General features: G+C 36.5%; 1 protein-coding gene across 1 annotated transcript; it reads right to left on the bottom strand.

Moving 5' to 3' along the window:
• Positions 1-14,363: 14,363 nt before the first annotated feature.
• LOC129005259 (ATP-dependent DNA helicase PIF1-like) lies at positions 14,364-14,972 on the bottom strand. The gene has a single exon (XM_054434100.1). It carries the CDS (start codon positions 14,970-14,972, stop codon positions 14,364-14,366), a length of 609 nt encoding a protein of 202 aa, XP_054290075.1.
• Positions 14,973-23,855: the final 8,883 nt, after the last annotated feature.

The following is a 23,855-nucleotide window of genomic DNA, read 5'->3' as shown; positions in this document are numbered from 1 at the left end:
TTTCTCTTACTTACAGAAGGTTACAATAAACAAATTGTTCTAAATGAGCAAAATGTTGAATATGGGATATTGTATCCGAATACTTCAAACTTCTTATAAAGGTTGATAAGATCCCCCATTGCGCTATAGAAAGTAAGAGTGTGTAGGAGTCATTGGAGTGATTAATAATAAAGTATTGATAAACTGCTAAACTCGTTTTCAAAACTTTAAATCATCCCGTAATTACACACAAACTATAGCTGATTTAACAAAAAATCTATGAATTATAATAATTAAGATTTAAAACTTCAGTCTTCTTGGAGATCGTGAGAACTGATTCACTATTTCCTTAGTTTCTATTTTAATGTATCGATGAAAAGACTAAAGTGCAAGAGAATGTAGTCTTTCTTCCCCCATACTGTTTCTTAAATAGGGTTTTAATGCCGAGAAGGATCTGAAAAAAGCCAGTTAACAAAGCAACTGGTTCTTATCCGTTTTTTATTATGTAAGGACAAATTGTATAAAACAATTATCGTTTTAATATTGAAGGTACCCTAAATTTATCATAATTTTCCCAACAAAAACAATGGAATCAAAAAATAATGTTAGTAAAAAAATACTACTCTCATGCTAGCCGGACTCATGACTATACATGAGTTCCCTGGTATATTTTAGAGACTTCAGGTTCATTCATCTCAATCACTTCATCAGCACCAAATAGTTTTTGAATATCAAAGTTTTCATCATCTGTGGAATCTTGAAAGGAAAAGTTATCAATATTTTCGTCACTTGATGAACTGTCATATACATTTCTGTAAATGTTCTATTTGCTCTGTGCAGGTTTATTAGAGGTGCTATTCTGACCTGAAGTGTATCGAAAAGCTGGTACACAGAACTATACCAACAGTGTTATAAATAAAATAAGCAAAATCATTTAGACCAATTCGTAAATTACAAGGAAAAATGTGGTTCGGATTCCACTATAAACTGTAGGTCCCTTAGTTGCCATTAGCTGTATGGGCTATTAATTAACAGCTGTGTCTAAGGAACATGTCGGCCTTAGTCACTAACAAGACTACAAGATCGCGCCACTCATCCTACACTCATCCTTCACTCATATTTGGGTTAAAATACGCACATAGTGGCGTCCCCATCTTAACTAATTGATAATTGATAATTGATAATTGATCCACAAATATCTCAATATTATTTCATGTGGCCAGAAATTTCTCAAAACTTCTCTTGTTCTTCATAATAACATAATGTGCTTCTTTTGGCTTATTCAGGCTTTAAAAGATTTAGAAAAAACAGTATTTATCCAGAAATTTACGCTAAACTGATAAACAAGTAGACAAGTAGTAAGTTGCATATACGTAGTCGTACAAATACATTTAAACACATAAGCACATGCATAGCATACATACTCATTGCGATGGTAGGCTTAGACAATTATATCTTTTAGTATATTTGAACAGCTAAATTTAGACACTACTATACGTAGTTAAACAATTTCACACGTTCGTGCGATCATGCACGTTTTTCTTTTGTTTTGACTGAGGATGTTTAAAACATTACAATGAAATATTCCGCCTTCGTCTACAATGGTATTCTAAAATTCGCTTAATGCCTGGTAACCTACATGGTCATAAGCTTACTCCACTGGTCAACAAAAGTTTCATCATTTTCAAAGTCTTGGATTTGAAAGTTGTTGTCACAACATTTTGAACAAGATCTTTCCCAACACTCTTCTTTGGTAAGTGCAAATCAAGGCAGCATAGAGACTTAAGCTAGTAAGATACTAGCCTATAGCTAGTAGCACATTAGCTAGTAGCCTATAGATAGTAGCTATAGGCTACTATCTAAATCACTAAATCCTTTAATAACTTGTAAGTCTTTTTAGTTTCTCAAATACCAGGTTCATATTTTTATGTTTTTGGCATGCGCATGGGTTTCTCTTACTTACAGAAGGTTACAATAAACAAATTGTTCTAAATGAGCAAAATGTTGAATATGGGATATTGTATCCGAATACTTCAAACTTCTTATAAAGGTTGATAAGATCCCCCATTGCGCTATAGAAAGTAAGAGTGTGTAGGAGTCATTGGAGTGATTAATAATAAAGTATTGATAAACTGCTAAACTCGTTTTCAAAACTTTAAATCATCCCGTAATTACACACAAACTATAGCTGATTTAACAAAAAATCTATGAATTATAATAATTAAGATTTAAAACTTCAGTCTTCTTGGAGATCGTGAGAACTGATTCACTATTTCCTTAGTTTCTATTTTAATGTATCGATGAAAAGACTAAAGTGCAAGAGAATGTAGTCTTTCTTCCCCCATACTGTTTCTTAAATAGGGTTTTAATGCCGAGAAGGATCTGAAAAAAGCCAGTTAACAAAGCAACTGGTTCTTATCCGTTTTTTATTATGTAAGGACAAATTGTATAAAACAATTATCGTTTTAATATTGAAGGTACCCTAAATTTATCATAATTTTCCCAACAAAAACAATGGAATCAAAAAATAATGTTAGTAAAAAAATACAAGTATCTCATGCTAGCCGGACTCATGACTATACATGAGTTCCCTGGTATATTTTAGAGACTTCAGGTTCATTCATCTCAATCACTTCATCAGCAACAAATAGCTTTTGAATATCAAAGTTTTCATCATCTGTGGAATCTTGAAAGGAAAAGTTATCAATATTTTCGTCACTTGATGAACTGTCATATACATTTCTGTAAATGTTTTTTTTTTTGCTCTGTGCAGGTTTATTAGAGATGTTATTCTTACCTGACGTGTATCGAAAAGCTGGTACACAGAACTATACCAACAGTGTAATAAATGAAATAAGCAAAATCATCTACAAAACACCTCAATATTTTTCACGTGGCAAGACATTTTTCAAAACTTCTCTTATTCTTCATAATAACATAATGCGCTTCTTTTGGCTTATTCAGGATTCAAAAGACTCAGAAAAAAACAGTATTTTATCCATAAATGTACGCAAAAAAAACCTTGTTTTGTTTTATCTACGTCAATGGAATAATTTGTGTTTGGGCATATAGGCTTAGGCAATTACATCTATTAGTTAAACAGCTCCATTTAGACACTGTTATACGCAGTGTTTCCACTTTTAGGGGAAATCAGGGTCGAAAGGGGAAGAAAAAGGGGAAGGCCCTAAAAAGGGGATTTTTAGTTAACTATTTTTAATATGTTAAATATGTAATAATGTTAAACAAAACACAAACAAAACACTTCTTCAATCTCATTCACTTCTTCTTCTTAGTCACTCCAGTTCTTCATGCTCGGCACACAACAATCTCAAACTTTTCGACTCAGCTGCAGTTGAATTTGACTTAACATTCTTCAGGTGTGGGATGCTTACTTGGTTATTCATAATTTGAATTGAGGTCTTCCCGGTTCGTTTTAGGCCGTACTTGACGCAGAGAATGGAGCTTAGTGTCTCATTGTCAAGTCGGTTTCGTTTGTCGGTTTTTACATTCTTGAGAGAACTAAACAATCTCTCGATAGCAGCATTGGAGTATGGCAGTGCCATGAAAACATTCACAAGCATGGCAAGGTTTGCGAATTTTGATCAGTCTCCAACATTATTTCTTCTAAATACATGTTTCCAGTACACAACTGTGTCTGTTGGAATTTGCTCATCTTTCCATGTGAGAAGGCTTTGAGCCCTCTTCTCCTTGTCCAGTTCTTTAAAGTCAATTTTGATATGGGCAGGAATATACTTTTTTGCTAGTGGGTATAAGGTGGAAGGAGTCAGTTCACTTGCATTTTCTGGATTTAAAAATGCATAGACATCGTGGATGTCTTAAAAACAAAGAGTTTTTTTTATTTGTTCAATAGCTTCAATGTAAAACATTCTTACTGACAATAATAGTTTATCAACCTCTTTAATTTCTCTGTTTGGTAGATTGAATAACAGGTCTGTGGCGTCAACTCCCAAATAACCCTGGTCAAGAGAAACTTGCTCTTCTTTGAGGAAAGGGTTGATATCAACTGGTAGTGAGCTGGTGACATTCGACTCCATCTCTTTTAAGACTCTCTTCTTTGCCTCTTCGAGGGAACATCATCGTTTGAATGGAGTAGGCCTAAACAAAGCTTAAACCGAGGATTGAGAATGGTTACCACGGCTGAAACCGTATGTGTGTCCAAGGTGACATCGATACTGCACTGACAACTTTCGCAGCGTCATCTGTCACAAACAACTCCACAATATTCATTAGATATCTAAAACCATCCTCGTATCGTGTCGTACTGTAATAGATATTTGCATGTTCATTTTCCAAATAACTTCCTAATAGACTACGTATTCCCTGTAGGAGTTTTAACGGTTTTTATGCAACTTCTACATTTCTCTTAACCCCCCCCCCCTCCTCATTGAATCTTTATACATTTATTCAATTTCCCATATACATTAATTCAAACTATAAGTTGCAATAAAAGTGATATTTTGCTTACATCCAGCGTACCCAAACGCAACCACACATGAACACACGCCAAACAACGTTTTAGATTTTACAAAAGCATGATTGGTCTATAACATTGCGTTTAATCCATGCCATCCTTCTGTTTATCTCGGGATGCAACCCGCCAGAGGTTAAGGTAGTAATTTAAAATCGTTATTCCTGATGATTCTTGATCGCCTTGTTTGATGACATCAATATTTCCAGTCCTAATCCAAACAAAGTTTAACTAGTCAAACTTTTCTATAAACTAAATGTTGCCAAGATGAAAACATAAAAACATGTAAACCTTGTTATTTCCTATTTCATCCTAAAATACTTGAGCAGTAAAATAATTTGCGTAGTATTTTCTTTGAAGACACGTGGGCAGATCCACGATTTGTATACATCAATGGTCTTATTTATCTCTGTTGTCTACTAGTTATACTGCTGCCTACTCATCTCTACTAATTTTCTTTTTCTTTTAATCAATGACAAAATCATTGACTAAATAAATATATCTATCCAGTCGTTAGTTCAAACAAAATTGTGTATCCCAGATAGCACAAAAACATTATTTTCACGCGAAAATTTTTTTTTTCATTTTACATTTTCACGTTATTTTGATGTATAAAAATAGAGAAAATAACGTTATCATCGCGTGAAAATAACGCGGAAATAAAACGTGAAATTTTCGTTTTCTTAATACAATATTTTCACATTTTACACATAATATGTACGTTTCTAAAACGATCCTGCTTTAACATTTTTTACATTTGTCACCTGATTAAAACGTTTTTAAAACATAATTTTTTTAAATTTTTTTACCATAGTCTATTATAGTCCATAATAACTTTTATGTTTTGTAAACAATTATATTAAGAATTTTTGTTAACATTTTAAGCAAATTTAAACTGTGAAACTCATTAAGTCCAAAATCAATCAATCACAATATCACACATAATCAATAAAAATTTCAGTTGACCCAAGGTTTAATGATACTTTTATATTACATTATATATATATATAATGTGATTATTAAACCTGTAAGTAGGTACAATTTTTATAAGAACAATAATCCAACAAATTCTTTAATATTTGGTTATTAAATGGACGTGAACATGCTTCTTTGATGAATATAGAGAAAAAGAAATGCTGCTATACAAAAAATTTTAATTTTCAATAAATGTTTGGTACTTTACACACATTCCTACTAATAAATTTTTAAAATATAAAATTTATGGATATAGGAGGAATAACACATTCATTGATCTTAAAGCAAAAACATTGATTAATGGCACAGTATTTTTTTTTTAGGATTTAAAAGTAAAATCTTTTAATATACATGCCATTACGTATAAAGTAAAATGTATTTACTTCTCATAATGAAATCAATTGAAAAGTCACAAAAGAGGTGTCTTGTAACTACATGGTAGGCCTATTTTATCTAATTAGTCATTATGTAAAGTCATAAAATATGATTTAGTAAGTCATTCGACAGATTAAGGTATTAAATAAAATAATGCATAAAAATTACTAAATCTTTATTATTTTGTGTTTTTTTATGTTTAGGCCCAATAGGTCTCAATGTTGGCCCTTCCGCAAAAATTGGTTTGTTGGCCAACAGTAAGACTTAGTGCCAAAACATACCGTTGGCCAACGATCGACAGAAACGTTGGGCCAACGATTTGCCAACGATTTTTGCTACTTGGGTAGTAAAAGGCCTATTATAGCCTATTAGCCTCGTTGCGGCGTACACTCGAACTAAGAAGCTATACACACAAAAAACATTTTTTTTTAAGAGGTTGGTGGCCTCCTTTAACCTTGCATTTGCCCGACCACATAGACTACAGATCTGTGCGTGGAATGTATCCTGCAAAGCAAGGGGTGACCCGTTATAGTACGAAGGTGAACTGTAATGATAAATGTTAGTGGCAGTGGAAGTTGATAAATACATCAATATACGAGATTCAAGGTTGAAGGGTACATACCTGCAGCGAGCACACGTGAAGCATTTGTCGTGGTATATCTGGTCCAGGACCAAGATCACCTCCCCCTACGCCACACACTTTTTTCCGAACTTCGTCTGGTAGACTTCTTCTTTGCCCACTGCGTCCTTGGAGGAGAATTTTAAGATTAAGGAAGATTAAGGTATTAAATAAAATAATGCACACTATTAAAAAAAAAATCTATATTGACAGTAATAAATATAGGTACTAATTAACATCCTTAGTCTAACTCCTTAGTCCTTTTCCTGGTCATTGTCATCATGGACCTCGCCCACATCTGGTCCTCTTTTTCTAGAAACAAAATTATTAAGAAATTAATATTTGATTGCACATTAAAATAATTCAACTACAGTAACTCACAGAAAATTAATTAAAATATAATTGCTTGTATTTTAAGAACTATTTGAGATGCGCTATTTTCTCTTGTAATTTATTTTTTTAGCAAACCAACAGGAGTTGAGATTCAACAAAATAACGCACCAGTACGAGGCTATTGTCAAGCTTAGGATAGAAAGTGTTTGATTGTTGTTTGACGCATATTTACCCGTATCCGTCAAGTGAGCCTAAATTGTAGTTAGTTGACTACAGCTGTTTCATTTTTATAACAAAATGAAACAGCTGTATAATCTAGGATCACTTGACGGATACGGGTAATTTAAACCTTAAATTATTGTAAAAATCAGTGATCCAGAGGCTATACAATAAAAATTCATATTTTACTGTTAGGGTATACATTTTTTGCCATGTAAATGAAATATTTTGCGCTCTAATTAATATGCCTCCTTTTGGAGTTTCCAAAAACTAATGACTACAGACAGGCTTTGCTCCCAAAAAGGTGGGTGTATATACTCGTCAGTGAGCCATTTTAATGAAACAATAGACCTTCTTGAAAAATGAACTGAGAAAACTAAAATGTCTGCGTACCTTGATTTTTCCTTGCTAAGAAGGCGATTTTTTGTAGGCCTCAGCCAATCCTTTACTACCCTTTCCATTTCTTTGTCTTTTGCGTCTGGGTATTGCTTATGGACAGTACTTTCTCTTAGGTCTTACTTAGTTGGTTAGAATGTTAAATTTAAAATGTTTCATGCCTAAGTTTTCACCTCTAGCATCCTGGACGCCAGCCTCCGGGAAGCCAACGCCCTAGCATAACCGTAGCCTTATGCCTACAAACCAAAAGGAGATTAAAAATAGACCTTTAAAATTAAAATAAGATTGATAAATGATGAAATGGATAATATCATTGATGGTAAAAATACGGGTGGGACACACGGGAGGGACGATGGCTAACATAGTGTCAGCGTTCGCCGCTAGAACCGCTAAGTTGGAAAATTTAAATTAAGTTAATTTTATAACTTAATTTAAATTTATAAAATAAAATTTATAAAAAGTTATAAAATTAACTTTTTAATTATAAAACTAAACTGTCATAACCTAACCTAACCAACCAAACTTGCTGATAATATATAAAAGATATAAGATAAAAATCAAATAAAGCAAAATCTTTGACAAAAACATTATGTCCCCAACGGGTTTCGAACTCGAAACCTCCTGAATACTAGCCCGAAGCGCTACCAACTATGCCACGAACGCCGCTGGAATCATAACGTCTTGTTACGGTAATCGTGTTGCCTCAAGAGAAGACAATAGCCAGTATAGATATGACGTCACCACACCTTCAGCCATCGTCCCTCCCGTATGCCCATTCCGTGAAAATACTACCACCGCAGCAAACCTGCAGACCTTAAAAAAGAAAAGAAATTTCATGTATGTTTTTGTCAAAAGCAGGGGGAGACGCACATTTTAAAGCAGGACTGGCTCTGGTTCTTGGATGCTTCAAAATTCAAATTTAAACTATATTTTAAAAAGAGTAAAAATTATTAAAATTAGTTTACCTCTCATGCAGAAATTTTCTTCTCGTCAAGTTTTGTTCGACGTGTTGAATCAGTTTGGGTTTTAGTAGCACCCCCTTTCAGATCGCTGTTCATTAATGTGTCTTTGTCAAACAGGTTCATAAAGAGCCTGCCGACAAATGCTCCTACAAAAATAAAATTTTATTAGAAATTATTATAAACATAACATGTTATGAAAGATATATTATTTTTTGGAGCAGAGGCAATATTATGTTAGTTATGTGAAAGTTTGATGATTCTAAATAAAATCAGCAGTAATTGCAGAAAAAGCTTTCAGTTGTTACAGATATTGTTTAAATATGGACATATGTACACACGCAGCTTTATTTATTCAGATAGGAAAATATTTGACTAACTGAGAACATTTAAAATCAGGCAGCTGCATTGTCCACCAATGACAATTAACATGTGTCACCTAGAGTTTACAGCTTAAACTGAAATGCATTAGGTTATATAGTAGGCTACATAAAATGTTTATAATATTTCTGCTAATATTAGCTTAAAGTTTTAAAATTTACAATAAATATTACCTGGGGTAGCACATGCATTAGCATAGCCATGCCTCCAAGTCGACAAATACTCCAGAACCTGACAGAATTTCTATTTTTCCTTTGGAAGGTTCTTGTTCTGTCGATGAACCAGGCACTTGTGTGCCAAAACTTTCCAGAACCTTGTTCATTTTGGAGGTCATCGCAGGGATTTCTGTAAAAACAGTTATATGTTTTTTCTTTACGCAGAGTGTTTTACGCAAATCCATAACAAACCTGAACACTACGCCAAAAATATTAAATAAATGCAAGAAATCGATTTCATCTTAACCGCTGTTACATATAAAGATAAAAATTTTTAAATAATACTAGTGGCTTGAAGGGACGTAAGTCCCTGAAAAGCTCAAGTGTAAAACAAAATATTGTAATACAGTATAAACAAACTTAAATAAATCTAATACATAAATCAGATGTATATCCCAGTACAACATATCTTTTGTGTAAAAATAGTTTGTTGTTTGTCTTTGTTTGCTTTTGTTGATGTTATTTTTAATAAATAATTTAAATTACTCCAAAGGTTTAACTCTGCTAAAGGCAGCAAACATGTTTGTGAATAAATATTAGTTTACTAAGTTAGCTTTGTTTGGTCTTTTGATAATAAAAAGGCTTTCCTGATTTAAATTTGGAAATTGTCTTCGTCATATATGAAAAGGCAAATAAAGGTGTGTTGAGATAAGCTTAGTTCTTAGTTAAAACCGCTAAATTAGCACCCCGACCCAGTTATTATTTCCCCCTATAAACAAAAAATCACATGCTCTTCTTTTCGAAAAATGCGTCTTGTGGGTGTTGACAACACCTTTAAACCTTTTCGGTAGTGGAATACAACCCGATCCTCCCCTGAGCGGAACGTAACGATTCACTCTAACCTCAAATTTAGTGACTCGCAGAAAAGCCCAGCCTGAACCCTTCATGACCAACTCTTCCTTTCATGAATGAACTTGGCAAACATGTGGGAACAGAACTGTTCTATATCTGTAGCCTGCAGGAGAGGAGTGAACACAGTTTTGAACTTTCGCAAGCATGTCTCATTTCAAACTCACATTGCATGAATATATTTATACTAGCTGTAACCCGCGGGCTTTGCCCCGTTTAACTTCTTAATGTTCAAGATTATCTCGTTCGCATGGCTCAATCACGTCCTGGTTGAAGTTTGTTCGCTACGCTCACTCACCTTTAGGTTGGAGCTCGTTCGCTACGCTCACTCACCTTTAGGTTGGAGCTCGTTCGCTGCGCTCACTTGCCTTCAGGTTAGCTCGTTCGCTACGCTAACTCGCCTCCAGGTTGAAGTTCGTTCGCTACGCTCACTCACCTTTTGGTTGCAAATTAGCTGTTGTCATACATGTAAAAGAAATAATAGTGCTGCACCCTGTTGGTAATTTTTGTAACTTTAATGCTATTGAACATCACAGAACAGAACCAACTTGTTTAATTGAAACAGCTGTTAAGATTCAATAATTTCATTTCTCATAAGGTTAACATGGGAAACTCCAGAGCCACTGGGGCGGAGCCCGAAAGGATTTTTGAAATAAGAATATGCCTATATGTTAATCGGGAATGTGAGCTATCATCATGCCAAATTTCAGCCCAATCCGACCAGTATTTTTCGCGTTCACTTGTCACAAACATACATCCATACATCCATCCATACATCCATACGTCCAAACTTTCTCATTTATAATATTAGTAGGATTAACACTATCATACATCTCAAGTATCCTAACCAGCAGGGTGACCAGATGTTCAAAAATAAAAGTTAGGAACAGCTGCATCGTGAACTTACTGTCACCCTGAAGCCAGCCACATCATCGTCCCCTCCGTTTGATGTAGTAGGCAACTGCGACGTGGTCGGCTGCGCTGTGTTCCTCTCCTTTATGACGGGGCAGGATAAGTTGATATGTACAGTAAGGTCAGACTTCCGAGTAAAGGTAGCTGCACAATGTTTACAGGCAACTGCGACGTGGTCGGCTGCGCTGTGTTCCTCTCCTTTATGGCGGGGCAGGATAAGTTGATATGTACAGTAAGGTCAGACTTCCGAGTAAAGGTAGCTGCACAATGTTTACAGGCAACTGCGACGTGGTCGGCTGCGCTGTGTTCCTCTCCTTTATGGCGGGACAGGATAAGTTGATATGTACAGTAAGGTCAGACTTCCGAGTAAAGGTAGCTGCACAATGTTTACAGGCAACTGCGACGTGGTCGGCTGCGCTGTGTTCCTCTCCTTTATGACGGGGCAGGATAAGTTGATATGTACAGTAAGGTCAGACTTCCGAGTAAAGGTAGCTGCACAATGTTTACAGGCAACTGCGACGTGGTCGGCTGCGCTGTGTTCCTCTCCTTTATGACGGGGCAGGATAAGTTGATATGTACAGTAAGGTCAGACTTCCGAGTAAATGTAGCTGCACAATGTTTACAGGCAACTGCGACGTGGTCGGCTGCGCTGTGTTCCTCTCCTTTATGACGGGGCAGGATAAGTTGATATGTACAGTAAGGTCAGACTTCCGAGTAAATGTAGCTGCACAATGTTTACAGGCAGCTGCGACGTGGTCGGCTGCGCTGTGTTCCTCTCCTTTATGGCGGGGCAGGATAAGTTGATATGTACAGTAAGGTCAGACTTCCGAGTAAAGGTAGCTGCACAATGTTTACAGGCAACTGCGACGTGGTCGGCTGCGCTGTGTTCCTCTCCTTTATGGCGGGGCAGGATAAGTTGATATGTACAGTAAGGTCAGACTTCCGAGTAAAGGTAGCTGCACAATGTTTACAGCTTATGGGGCTAAAAAAAGTGAAGACATGTATTGTATTATTAATACCTAATGTTTGGCTCACAAGTATGAACCTCACATCCTTTTTTTATTGTAGTAAATACAGACAGAAAAGACAAAATAGCGGAAACTCCAATCATGCAAACCTTTTACCATAGGTCAAAATACCACTACTACTGCAAAAGACGTTAAAGAAAACAGTTTTCAACTTTGATTGAGATTTTACGAAGATAATAAATATAAAACCTGTTCTACAACAAATCCATACTACTACTATGATTAAAAATAAAAGAATCACAATTTCTAACATATTTGAAAGTGCTTTTTATTGAAAAATAAAACTTTGAGAGGGGGGGTTTGAGTCAAGCAAACATATTACGTATTTAATATACCAAATTTGAAAATAAATTACCAAATTGGGGATTGTATTTTGCTGCAAACCTTGCCACCATACCATAGGGTAATTAAACAAAGTCTTACGATAACCAGAAAATACTGTATACGATTGAAACAGTAACACAAACGGACAATCCAGCGCCACGGACAAACAAATTAGGCAGACGGACCAAATATCAAGATTATTTCAGATTCTGCTTCTACTGGATATTAAATTTATGAACATAATTTAACCTTCATTTGATTTTTTCAGTTTTGTTGGTTAGGTTAGGATATGACAGTAACTGCTGGACATCTAATCCACGTCCTGTAACCGGTCGTGTATCCTCTACGTATAGTTTAATATGATAATAGCTTAAGCCTACGTAAACTTAAATAGGTTTAATATGATAATAGCTTAAGCCTACGTTAACTTGAATAGGCTACATGAAATATTTATTTAATATTGATTCATCACCTTCTTATGCATCATTTCCAAGGTTTAAATGTGATCAAAATCATATCTGAAATCTTTTCAGTAAAGGAATTATTAGTCTATAAGTAACTTACCAAGTTAGTTTGTGGTTTCCTTGTAATAATAACCACATCCCTCATAAAAAGGTGTATTGCAGCGAACCAGGACAGTTTTGGTTGGTATACATCGTCTGTTCCTGCTCCACTAGTTTTTGATTCGCTTATTTTCAGCATTTCTGTTCTGTAGGTCGACTTAATAGATTTGACTCGCCTTTGGCTCGCTGAACCCCAGGCCACCTAGCTGTTAGTCGTCATTTGCAAATTTAGGAAAGGGTGAGAGGCCATCACCAAGAAGCCGGGGAAATTTCAAGCCCGTAGCACACCTAGTAGTGGTCTAGAAAGCACTCTCCGCATTTCTAAATTCTTTGTGGGGTTGTAATAGCGAAAATCGATATTGAAGTAATAACCGTTTCAAGAATATATTCGAGTAGATTGATAAGTTGAGAATAGTAAAGTATTATATTAAGTAAATAGTTCATGGTAAATATTCATGTATATGGTTGTGAAAATAGATGAAGTTATTTTTGTTTCCCTGTCAGTTAGCCACAAACTGTATAGCGAAGTGATAATATAATTGGCATTGCAATAGCGAAAATCGATATTGAAGTAAAATTATTTCACAATATATATTAGAGTAGATTGAAAAGTTAATAAGTTGATAATTGTAAAGTATAATATGAAGTAAATAGATTATAGTAAATATTCATGAATATATTTATGAAAATAGATCAAGTAATGTTGGTTTCCCTGTCTGTTAGCCATAAACTTTATGGCATATCCAGTTCCGCCACGAGGAGGCCAGGAAACGTCGGAACCATATTTACAATTATTTACAAATGTACAAGTTAGTTAACTTTACTAACTACCTACAGAAATATAAACAACAACTTAACTAACTAATAAAAAGAAGAAAATAGTTATTTGTGTAACTAGTTGTGAAAGTGGCACTTTGCTGCACACGAGAGCAATGTTTACGCACGAGCCGCAGGCAAGTGTGGAATGATCTCGAGTGCAGCAAAGGCCTTTTTCACTCGTGTTACACATTATATTTTTCCTACAGTCACCATAAAGCATATAAATAATTAGTCTTTCAAACACTATACAACACGTTTTTAGGTTCAGCTGGCAACACAAATGGTGCCCTAGAGAAAGCGGTCCCCGCGGTCCGTATCACTCCGCTATTTTTCCTCGGCAAGAAATGTGCTCCGCGTTTTGAGAATATAGTTCCGTATGTTTTTGTCATTTGAAGTGATTTCCACGCCTAAAAAAATCCATTAAAGGCATTTTCTTGTTTATTAAGATCGTAGGAATGTTTTAAAAACGTGTAAAAGAAAAGTCCAGAAAGTTCAGAAATACCGAAACTATAAACACGAAATGACAGGTTAAATAGTAGTTATAATAGTCAATCAGCTGCTCATAGTATTATTCTTTAAGTGTTGCCAACCTATTTCCAAGCGTACAGGGATTACGTGCATAATAGAACCACGCTTTTTTGTGTTGTTTCGTTGGAATCCCGATGTGCGGCAAAGTATAAACCGTACGGCAAAGTATAAATATGCAGCAATTAGCAGCTTTCTGTACTATAAACAGTACAAGGAAGCCAACTTTGTCGGGTGACTGTAGGAAAAAATATATACAACAACGGGGACTTTTGATAAGGCAGGCCCCCTATCGTACTGCCAAAATAGAATACTAAAAAAACACAAAAAACGACTTATTTCTAAAAAAAAAAAAACTAAAAGGAAATATATACAACAACCTACTGCTAAAGTCAAATCAGGGTTAAAGGAGGAGATCGTCATACACGATGTTTTTCGCGTATGCGATTCCACCTTGGACACGGTCGGGACGGACAAGGACGACTATATGGTCTGGATGCCTGATTCTACTCAGCAGGACGTACAACTGACCATGAGTGAAACAGTCACTGCGAAGATCGACTCCGACGCGATCAATCGTCTGGCCCTGGCTTTTGTGGCCAGTCATGGAATATGCCAGCATGAGAGGAAACTGAAGACGGCGGACACGAAGCGGTGACCCCTCGACGAACGGGAAAACGAATTGAATCCGGGGATTACAAATCGGATCATGTTGTCCAGGGAGTCGTACTGTAATCAGACGAGGTCTTATTGCCGTCACGATCACTTTAGTGCCGTTTACGAGTCCGCTGTCAATGTTCAAGTTCCTCATGACGAGACACACGGAGCCAATCTTGAGTCGCAGGACATGGTCTGGTACACCCTTGCCAGTAGCTTGGTTCAACAAGTGAACGTCTACATCCATACCATCGTCGTTCTCCTTGTCCACAGAATCAGCACTCCTCAACTCATGAACGACGCCGTCCATCAGGTTGAGGACGGTGTTGTTAATCTGCTGGACATTGGCGTTCATGGTCGAAAGAATGGATCTGCCAGCAATTCTGTCCGTGTGGTGTAGGTCACAAGCAGGAAACACAAAGTCAATCAAGTCGGGAAGGGATGTTACGTATTTCACACCGGACAGTGGGATCAGGGCAACAGAGTCACGGCCTTCCCCAAAAGGAACAGATGTAATTGTTCCATTGCCTACTTGAAGTCGTCAATTTTGTCATGGCACTCTCCCTCTTGATCTTTTTGACATATTCTGGGTGACGGACATTCCATAGCAGTTCACACGTTTCATAACACTCAAAAAACACTGTTATGTTTTTCAGCACTCCACTTAACAGTCGGTATCTTCGGCTCACCACTTTTCACTGAACGCATTGCTATTGCTGTTTACTCAATTAAAAAACAAACACTCAATCACGGTTCGACAAGACAACAGTTTCCTCAGTGCTCTAATGGCGACCAGAACATTTAAAACTTGGAAAAAATTGCTGTCAGTATGTCACGTGACCACGCTATTGTCCTCTGAGCGGCCAGTAAACTCAAGCTACTGGCCTGACCACGGCAAGTAGTAGGTCATGTGACCACTGGTGGCCAGAACGTTCCTGTCAAAACGTGTACTTGCCATGCACTTGCCGCCAGTAGAGCAGAGGTGCAAGTGAAATAATAGTTGATCAGTTGATCGTTTTTATAGAATTGACAAAGTTGTCTATTAAAAGTACAAATTTTGTTTGTTTAAAGTGTTAAGAGTGCCCTGTTGAGAAGAAAAAACATAAAGTGGGGTTGTGATGACATCATTAAGTTTTTGGAGATCTATCAGAGCTAGAACAACACTTAGAACATCAACACATTCCACAATTGCTTCATTAAATGTTTCACAAAATTCTTCATCACAATCAGACATTCTAAACAAAATTAATTCCAACCATCGACACCATTCACTCGCGGTCTTAAAGCAGGATTTTTATCAAAAGCTTTCTTGAAATTTTCAAAAACTAACATTACGTTGGCTTTGTTGAATTATGTGGAGCGAGCCAGACTTGTAGGTTCTGGTTTTCGTAAAGATAGATGGTTTCCATGTCTCTTACGGAAACCAATCAACCAGTCCTTCCCATCCTTTTTATGGATATCCCATGAGGAATCATACATTTTATTGTTTTATTTTGCAAATTGATAGGCTAGAGATCTTACTTCACTTAAACTAAGTCCGTAGTGCAGGTGGGCTGCTTTGTCTATGTAATGTATTAGAAGGTTTTCTTCAGCATCAGTAAAAACCTTTTTAGTGTCATTGTTTTGTTTATATTCGTAACTTGGCAAACCTGATGCCCTGAAGCTTTTCAGTTGTCGAAGCAAGGTCGTCTTCGACAGTCCAAAATCTTTTGCAGCCTTGTAAACTGTAATTTCTTGTTTTAAAATCATGTCTATGGCTGTGCTGAGACAGCTGGTTTTTATTTATTTATTTTTTTTTTATTAAATAATTTTCATCCGTTGTTTATTCCGTTCAGTAGATCGCCCCTCTGGTTGGGTTCTTCCTGTTCTTCTTCTTCTTTGTCCAAGGCACCTGTATCCAGGCACCGTTCTAGTCTGTCATTTCTGAAGCCGTTGAATTTCCAACTCCGGAGTGCCATCGTGTCAACAGTCTTGGCCCCCCCAGCAATCCTTATCAGCATCAAGGCATGAGTCACGATTTCGCTCGTGGTAGAATCTTTCTTCGTCCCAACTATCTGATTGACAGATGAGTTCCCATATTTTTCTGATATGGCACGAGCCACTGCGTATGGGACGGCTAGTTTTGCAGCCTGGAACTCTGTGACTTCAGAAGGAGGGAAAGCTAACTTTGCCCATGATGCATATTGGCCAAGACTGTTATATTTGGCAGCAGCTGCACATAGTGCAGGCCAATGTTTGGCCAATTCGTTCCACATAAGGAGCTCGGGGTTAATTTCGAGGAGCCAATAGCTAATGAAGTTCCAGTTTGTCATCTCCGCCCCTCTCAGTAATGCTAGCACTACGGTCATCCCGGCTCCCAATAGGTCTGGCCGTTGGGCCATCCCGTAGATATTGAGGAAAAACAATCGCCTTATCCTTCATTGGATCCTTACGTTATCATAAAAGGATGCTGCAAAAGATTCGGACGGAAACAAGTTAAGAGTGATTGGGTCGAATTCTGTTAGACCCAATGGAGCAGCATAGGAGCGTTTGCGACGGGAAATCCATGCAGTATAATTTGTCGCATCCAGTCTCTTTCCGATGAGATTCATCACTATGCTCAATGCGAAGACATAGTGGGGAGCCTCCATTCCTTGATATTCATCAAGCTGAGTGAGATCGACTCCATCATAAGAGGGATGTACTGCAATGAATTCTTCCAAGTTAACATAGTCCACAATAACTGAACACTCTTGAAGAATGGTTGTGAGCTCCATGGTAAAGTTCGGGTTAGCCACTCCCAACATTGCTGATCCAATCATTAGTGCTACAAGATAGTCGCTACTGTCTAGATTAGAGAGTTTCAGCAACTTCTTAAAATAGTCTGAGTCTGTCTCTCTCTGTTCCTTTTGGATGATATAGAAGGAAGCCTTGAATAGTTGAGGGGTCTTCGAGAGAGTAGCATTATTAGCAAACAAGTCCGGTGAAATCTGTTTTTGTACACTTGATGCTTTATCAAGTATACTTTGGACTACCTCCAATGGTCGAATCCCCGAGTGCAACCTCCTCAAGGGTCGAATCCGCTGATTAGCTCTCAGCATGCTAAGAGGAAAAGTTAGTCGGATGAATTCTTAAGTAGCTGGATATAAAGCACCTAGTAATATTAGATACTTCAGATTAAGCTTGATCTTTTTATTAGTGGGTTCTATTAGTGGGGGTTCTTTATTTATTCTACATTTATTAACTTAAAACTTAATTTAAAGCAGGAAAACCAAACATAACTTTACTTATCCACGGAACAATAATGGCCTTTTGGAGGTCCTCTTTGGAAGCTGGTTTTCGCTTCACCCCTGTTTTACTGCGAGGCATCTGGAAAAAACAAAACTGGTAAGAATTTAATTATGTGTGAAATTTTTATCAAACAATTGTGTAAAAACATAAAAATAAAAATAACTTAGCCTTCTATAATTTTACACATTTATTTGTTACTTCACAATAATCATAATTAAAAATACCCCCGCCGCAGCAAACCTGCCGTCTAAGCGAATTTCCATTTGGCCGAATTGATTTTCAATTGATCTATTTAAATAACATTATGTTTAACGAGTACCTAGGTTTGCTGCTACAAGGAAACTAATAAAGTAGTGTGTTTTTAGTAAAATATTGATAGCTTACTATAAAATAAATAAATTTGCCAATTTTGATCAAAATATATCCATAAACAAGCAAACTACAACATTTTACAATATTCTCCATAAGAATAACATGGGAATTTTAAATTTACCATTTTTTAGTTTTCTCCGTAACCAATAACCGTACAAAAACACTTTGATATACTGAATTGTTTGTTTTTTTAAGCTCTTTAAGAAGGTTTAGAGAAAAATTGGGAAATTTTGTGTTTTGAGGGTAAAAAGTGAGAAAAACCAATTTTTACCCCATAAAACCCTGTTCCCATGGTCCGATCATGCTGGATCGCGAACTCATCCAAGTTTATCCCGCCTTACACCTTCAAACCAAATTTCATCAAAATCGGATAAAAATTACTCAAGTTATCGTGTTCACGGACACATATATATATATATATATATAAATCTATATATATATATATATATAAATCTATATATATATATATATATAAATCTATATATATATATATATACATATATAAAAATTTGAACGAATGGTGTTTTTGGCCTCTGGGGACATTAAAATGAAAAAGTAAATCGGTCCCGGGCCTAAGTCTTACCATGAGACCTACGGTAATAGCTACTTCCCTATAGGGAAATTCGCTAACATAGTGTCATTAGTGGTTTATATTGACAGAGTAGGCTATCTTAAAATTTTAAATAAAGTAAACATAAGGCTAAGTTAACATAAGACATGTATATGGATTTTTAAAGGACCAATAGGCCTAAAGGATTAGATTAGCCTATTTCATGACAGTTATAAATTCACCTGAACCATTTATGGTCAGTAAGCCTAGCAAAATTAAATCCAATCATAAACTTAAATGGGCTACATTAGGCCTATCAATTATATATAGGATAAGGAACATAATGGATTAACACTTGATTAATTATTTTAAAATTCCTTTTTACTAGGTAGGCCTACTATTGATTTTTTATCTTTAAGTTTGTTACCATAAGCCAACACAGCAATTTTTAAAATAAACTTTGTTTTGAATCTGGGTTATACAGGTTATAGAACAAAATTCTATGAATACACACTAGTAGTGTACCTTGGTATTAGGTCCAAGGTACACTATATCAGCTAGGACCAAGGTACACCTTTGTGGCATTCCACAAAGAAATGGCTGACAAGAGGTAGTAGGTTAACTTTATACTTTATACTTTCTTATGAAATGGCGACCATACTATGTAGGTATTTTAAGCCAAGTATGAATGGAGATGAGTGTAGGATGAGTGGCGCGATCTTGTAGTCTTGTTAGTGACTAAGGCCGACATTCCTTAGACACAGCTGTTAATTAATAGCCCAAACAGCTAATGGCAACTAAGAGACCTACAGTTTATAGTGGAATCCGAACCACATTTTTCCTTGGTATATACGAATTGGTCTAATTATCAGGATAGTACTGCGGATAGTAGTAGTACTCACTAGTGCGGACGTTAATCCACACCAGGGAGTATCCCATCCACAGCGCATGCCTATAAATATCCACAATCCGTGACCTCCAAGTAGCTGGATTACAGGACGACGCCACCCGGACTCATCCAAACACGTGTTCTTGTAGCCAATTTTTTTAGTATTAGGATATAGTTAACTATCCAATTTATAAAATCAACAATCATGAAATAATATAAAAATAGTAAGTGTTAAAATACTTACTTTTAGGCAGTGAAATTCTTGATTTATTTATTAAAAATCATCAGTTGTGGATTTTCCAACAAACTCGAACTCAAATGATCCTCTGGTGGGAGAACTATGAACTACAAACTCAGTGTTTCCTCCCTCCCAACAGATAGTGCTGCAATCAGCATAGGTTCACGGTACACATAGGTCCAAGGTACACATAGGTCCAAGGTACACATAGGTCCAAGGTACACATAGGTCCAAGGTACACAACCCTCCTACTGTTAAAAGACATTCATCCTTTTGGCCTTGTACAGAAAATGGTGGCCAGATCTTACCTGCCGCAGAACAGCATCCTAAAATAGAAATCTGCCCTCGACCGGACCCTCGCACTATATACTCTTGATCCTTTTCTGGCAAGTACACACCCAGCTGAAGGGTCAGTAGCTATACCAGTCTCGTCGCAATTGTGTACTTGCTGTAGTCGAGTAATATTATACTTCCTGAATGTTTCTTCCAGGCAGTCCATCCACTTTTCCCCTCCTTCCTTACTTAGTCTTATTATTCTAGAGACAGATAAGTTTTCAAAATTTTCTCACTACAATTTTTTCATGTCTGGACAAAAAACCAGACCACCAGTCATACCCAAGTTTCCAATGTCCCCGACCTTTCTTTTCTAAATAATCTTCTACCATACTTATGATTCTTGTCTTTTCAGAGCCTATCCCCATTCCGCTCATAACAGAATCCCTTCTTCTAGCTCCTTTTCTTCCTTTTCACTATGAAATGTTGTTCTTCCACAACCAGAGGTCACAGGGCATAAGTAATAGTCTCATCTTAATAAAGAATGGTAGCTAACACCAAAAGCTTGAACTGCTTGTCTAATTAATAGTTTGTTATGTTTTACAGCTTCATAGGCTAGTATTATTTCTTCGTTGTTTGTAGTTTTTCTTCAGCCTTCTTATATTTCCTGGGCACGATTCCGGAAAGAAAAATAGTAAGCTCTGGTAATGAAATAAATATTTAAACTAGGTAGCCTCCTAAATAAAAGTGTTAGGTAAATCTGACCTAATTAAACTACATAATGATTGCCTAATGTTAATGGAATCAGATTAAATATCTTGTTTGCTTGTTACCCCATTTTTCCATGGTGCTAATAACCCCCGAAACATGTTTTTGTAAAAACACAGTTGAAACCTAAATAAATATAATTCACACTTATATCTTATGGAATAAATAAGTAGATTTCCAGCTTGAGTTTAATATGAATATAGCTTGTTGGTAAAATAACAACAACATAATTCCTTTGATTGTAGGCTACCCTAACTACAATCTGCCATCTTTGATGTGGAACACTCTGACAGTTACACTCGATCGTTAGTGTAACTAGCTTATAACTTACCGGATAACGTTACATAGGCGTAACAATAAATTTAAAATAACCCTTTAAAGATCATATCTCAACAATGACGACTAATTTTTCAAACACTTAACCAGACACAGTAATATAAGTTACAACCTTGCTAAACCAATGGCCGTGTCTCCCTCAGTTTTTCTTGGTTAAGTTATGCATCTAGCCTAGATCTAGTGTTTTAGTCGCTATTGACACTATTCTAGTACATTTCAGTATCACAAACTTAGGTACAATGTAATTTAACTATTACATCCTACCTATGAGTAGTAATAATGGTGGTTTATTCATTTACGTTATTTACACTAAATCAAGCAGCACTCAGAAGACAGCACCCAAAACAATCAACAAAAAAGAAACCTTCTCGGTATAACACTATATCGTCGGGTACAATTATAACTTAAAAAATACATGGGATGAATTACTTTCTCATTTCCCGCGCGAAAATCCATTAGATATATTTCTGCTTGACTTGGATTAACCCTACCTCGTGTTTCAACACCAGTGCTACTTTCGGTACTAATATGAACTTTATCAACTACCTTATCATCATACATTGTAGTTCCTCCTTAACTCAGAAATATCCCTACTTATTTCATTTTGAATACTTATGACATCACTTCTCACACCAATAAAACACACAGGATAAAGGGATTCACATACTACCACAATCTGAAGAAGAATTTAATTTACCTTCAAGTACACCATTTAGACCAATTATCCACTGTGACGCCCACCCATCTGCGAAAACAGGATTGCGGAGTCAACAATCCGTCCAAATCCGGCTCAGGCGGATAGACCCTCACCCACGGCGCTCTGTCGGCAGCTCTTGCCGCGGCAGTCCTCCCTGCGGAGCTGGATCAGGTGCTGGTTGAGGGCCTTCAACTTGAGGGGCGACTGCCCTGGGGACCTTGTGTGGCGGGCCAGAGCCTACTTCATGAAGAGCTGTCTCATGGGTAAGGTGTAGAGATGGTCTTTTATTAGGCCTATGGGGCCCAGGCTCTTTGTGGATAGGCCTAGGGTCGTCAAATGGAGGGGGGAGGTGACTCTGGGAGTGGAGCTACGCCGAACAGGCCTGAAATTTCCTCCCTGTCGGTCGTATCCAGGTCCTCAGAGTCTGGCTCGTACTCCTCCCCACTGCCCGAGGAATAGTCAAAGAGATCTTCGAGGTCACTTTCATCCTGCACCATAGAAGAGATGGCTTCATACAGCTCATGTCTATTAGGACGAAGGTTTTCTCGTAGGGGAGGTGGCCTCTCAGTCGGAGGTTTATATTATATACTGATCTTATAATTCCTTATTTATAACCCTTTCTCTTGTTTATCCCTATCCATTGTTAATTTGTTTACAATCAATTTCAATAAAGGGACGTTGTCATCTGAGGAGTCCAATTCAATGCTATCTATGTATGTGCCATTAAACCATAGCTTACTAAAACCTGGCTATCTTATAATTAGACCTAATTAAATTTTTACTCTTCATTAACATAAAAATCTTGATTTTAATTATTAACAATTTTATTTTAATTAGGAATCTTTTTATAATTTATTCGAATAAATAATTGCCAATAGTTAGAACGCCATTTGTTTCGGTCCCCTAACTAACTGTTCTTATTGCTTTTCTTAGTTAGGAGTGTGACTTAACCTGTTGAATCCCGTTTTTTGTTAGTAGCCTACTGGCCTAAGCCCCAAACCGGGTTTATTTAGTGAATTCGCAGACATTTAAAAAAAAATATAAAAATCTAAGAATTGAGCAGTTACAACAATGTTTATACTTATTTTGTACAGAATAAACAGTAGAATCTGAATATAGAATAAAAACCTTGGTTAAACATTTATAACATTTTTTATACATGAAATATTTATATAAATATATACAAATAAAAATTAAAAGTAAGCTCACAGTAAAAATAAGCAAAACACTTGATTTAATTCCCTAAACAGAAATATATAGGGTACATGTTGAATGTTATATAGGTTTTTATAAACTGCAATATAAAACGCTGTAAACAACACTAAACTGATTTTCTACAGCCTTTTGAGAAAATTTGCAAATAAGTTCATGAACAAATAAGTGTATGTGTAGTATGCAATAAACCAACAATAAACAAACAATATTGATAAATCTTTACTCATTAGGTAACTAAGTATAAGTACAGATTATTATTCCCAATGAAAATAACATTAGTGTAGAACTATCCTACCTGTCAGAACTGCTGTAGCGTGTGGAAGTCTTGCATGCATGGATGGATACACAGAGGGGTGTTACATGGAGCACAAATGTAATAAGTATCCTGCCGTTTTTGGGCCTCCTCTTGGTGTGCATACATACATGGCATTTTATTCTTAGGCGAGGATTTCCAGCAATTGCAGGGATGGGCTCCAAAAAGTGCCTTTGCGTCAGGCGAAGTGGTGTTTCGCCAGAGGATGGTCGACCACCGTGTGGTTTGATTCGTGTATGGCTATTGCCCTACTATAGACCTGAAGAATTTCTTGCACAAGCTCCTTCCTGAAGTCGGAGGGGTGGGGTTTCTTGCCT

Source organism: Macrosteles quadrilineatus, unplaced genomic scaffold (assembly GCF_028750875.1).
Source record: "Macrosteles quadrilineatus isolate MER2022 unplaced genomic scaffold, UCM_ALF_1.0 Scaffold_18__1_contigs__length_3160703, whole genome shotgun sequence".
Lineage (NCBI taxonomy): Eukaryota > Metazoa > Arthropoda > Insecta > Hemiptera > Cicadellidae > Macrosteles > Macrosteles quadrilineatus.
This window is presented reverse-complemented; position numbering and strand designations above follow the sequence as displayed.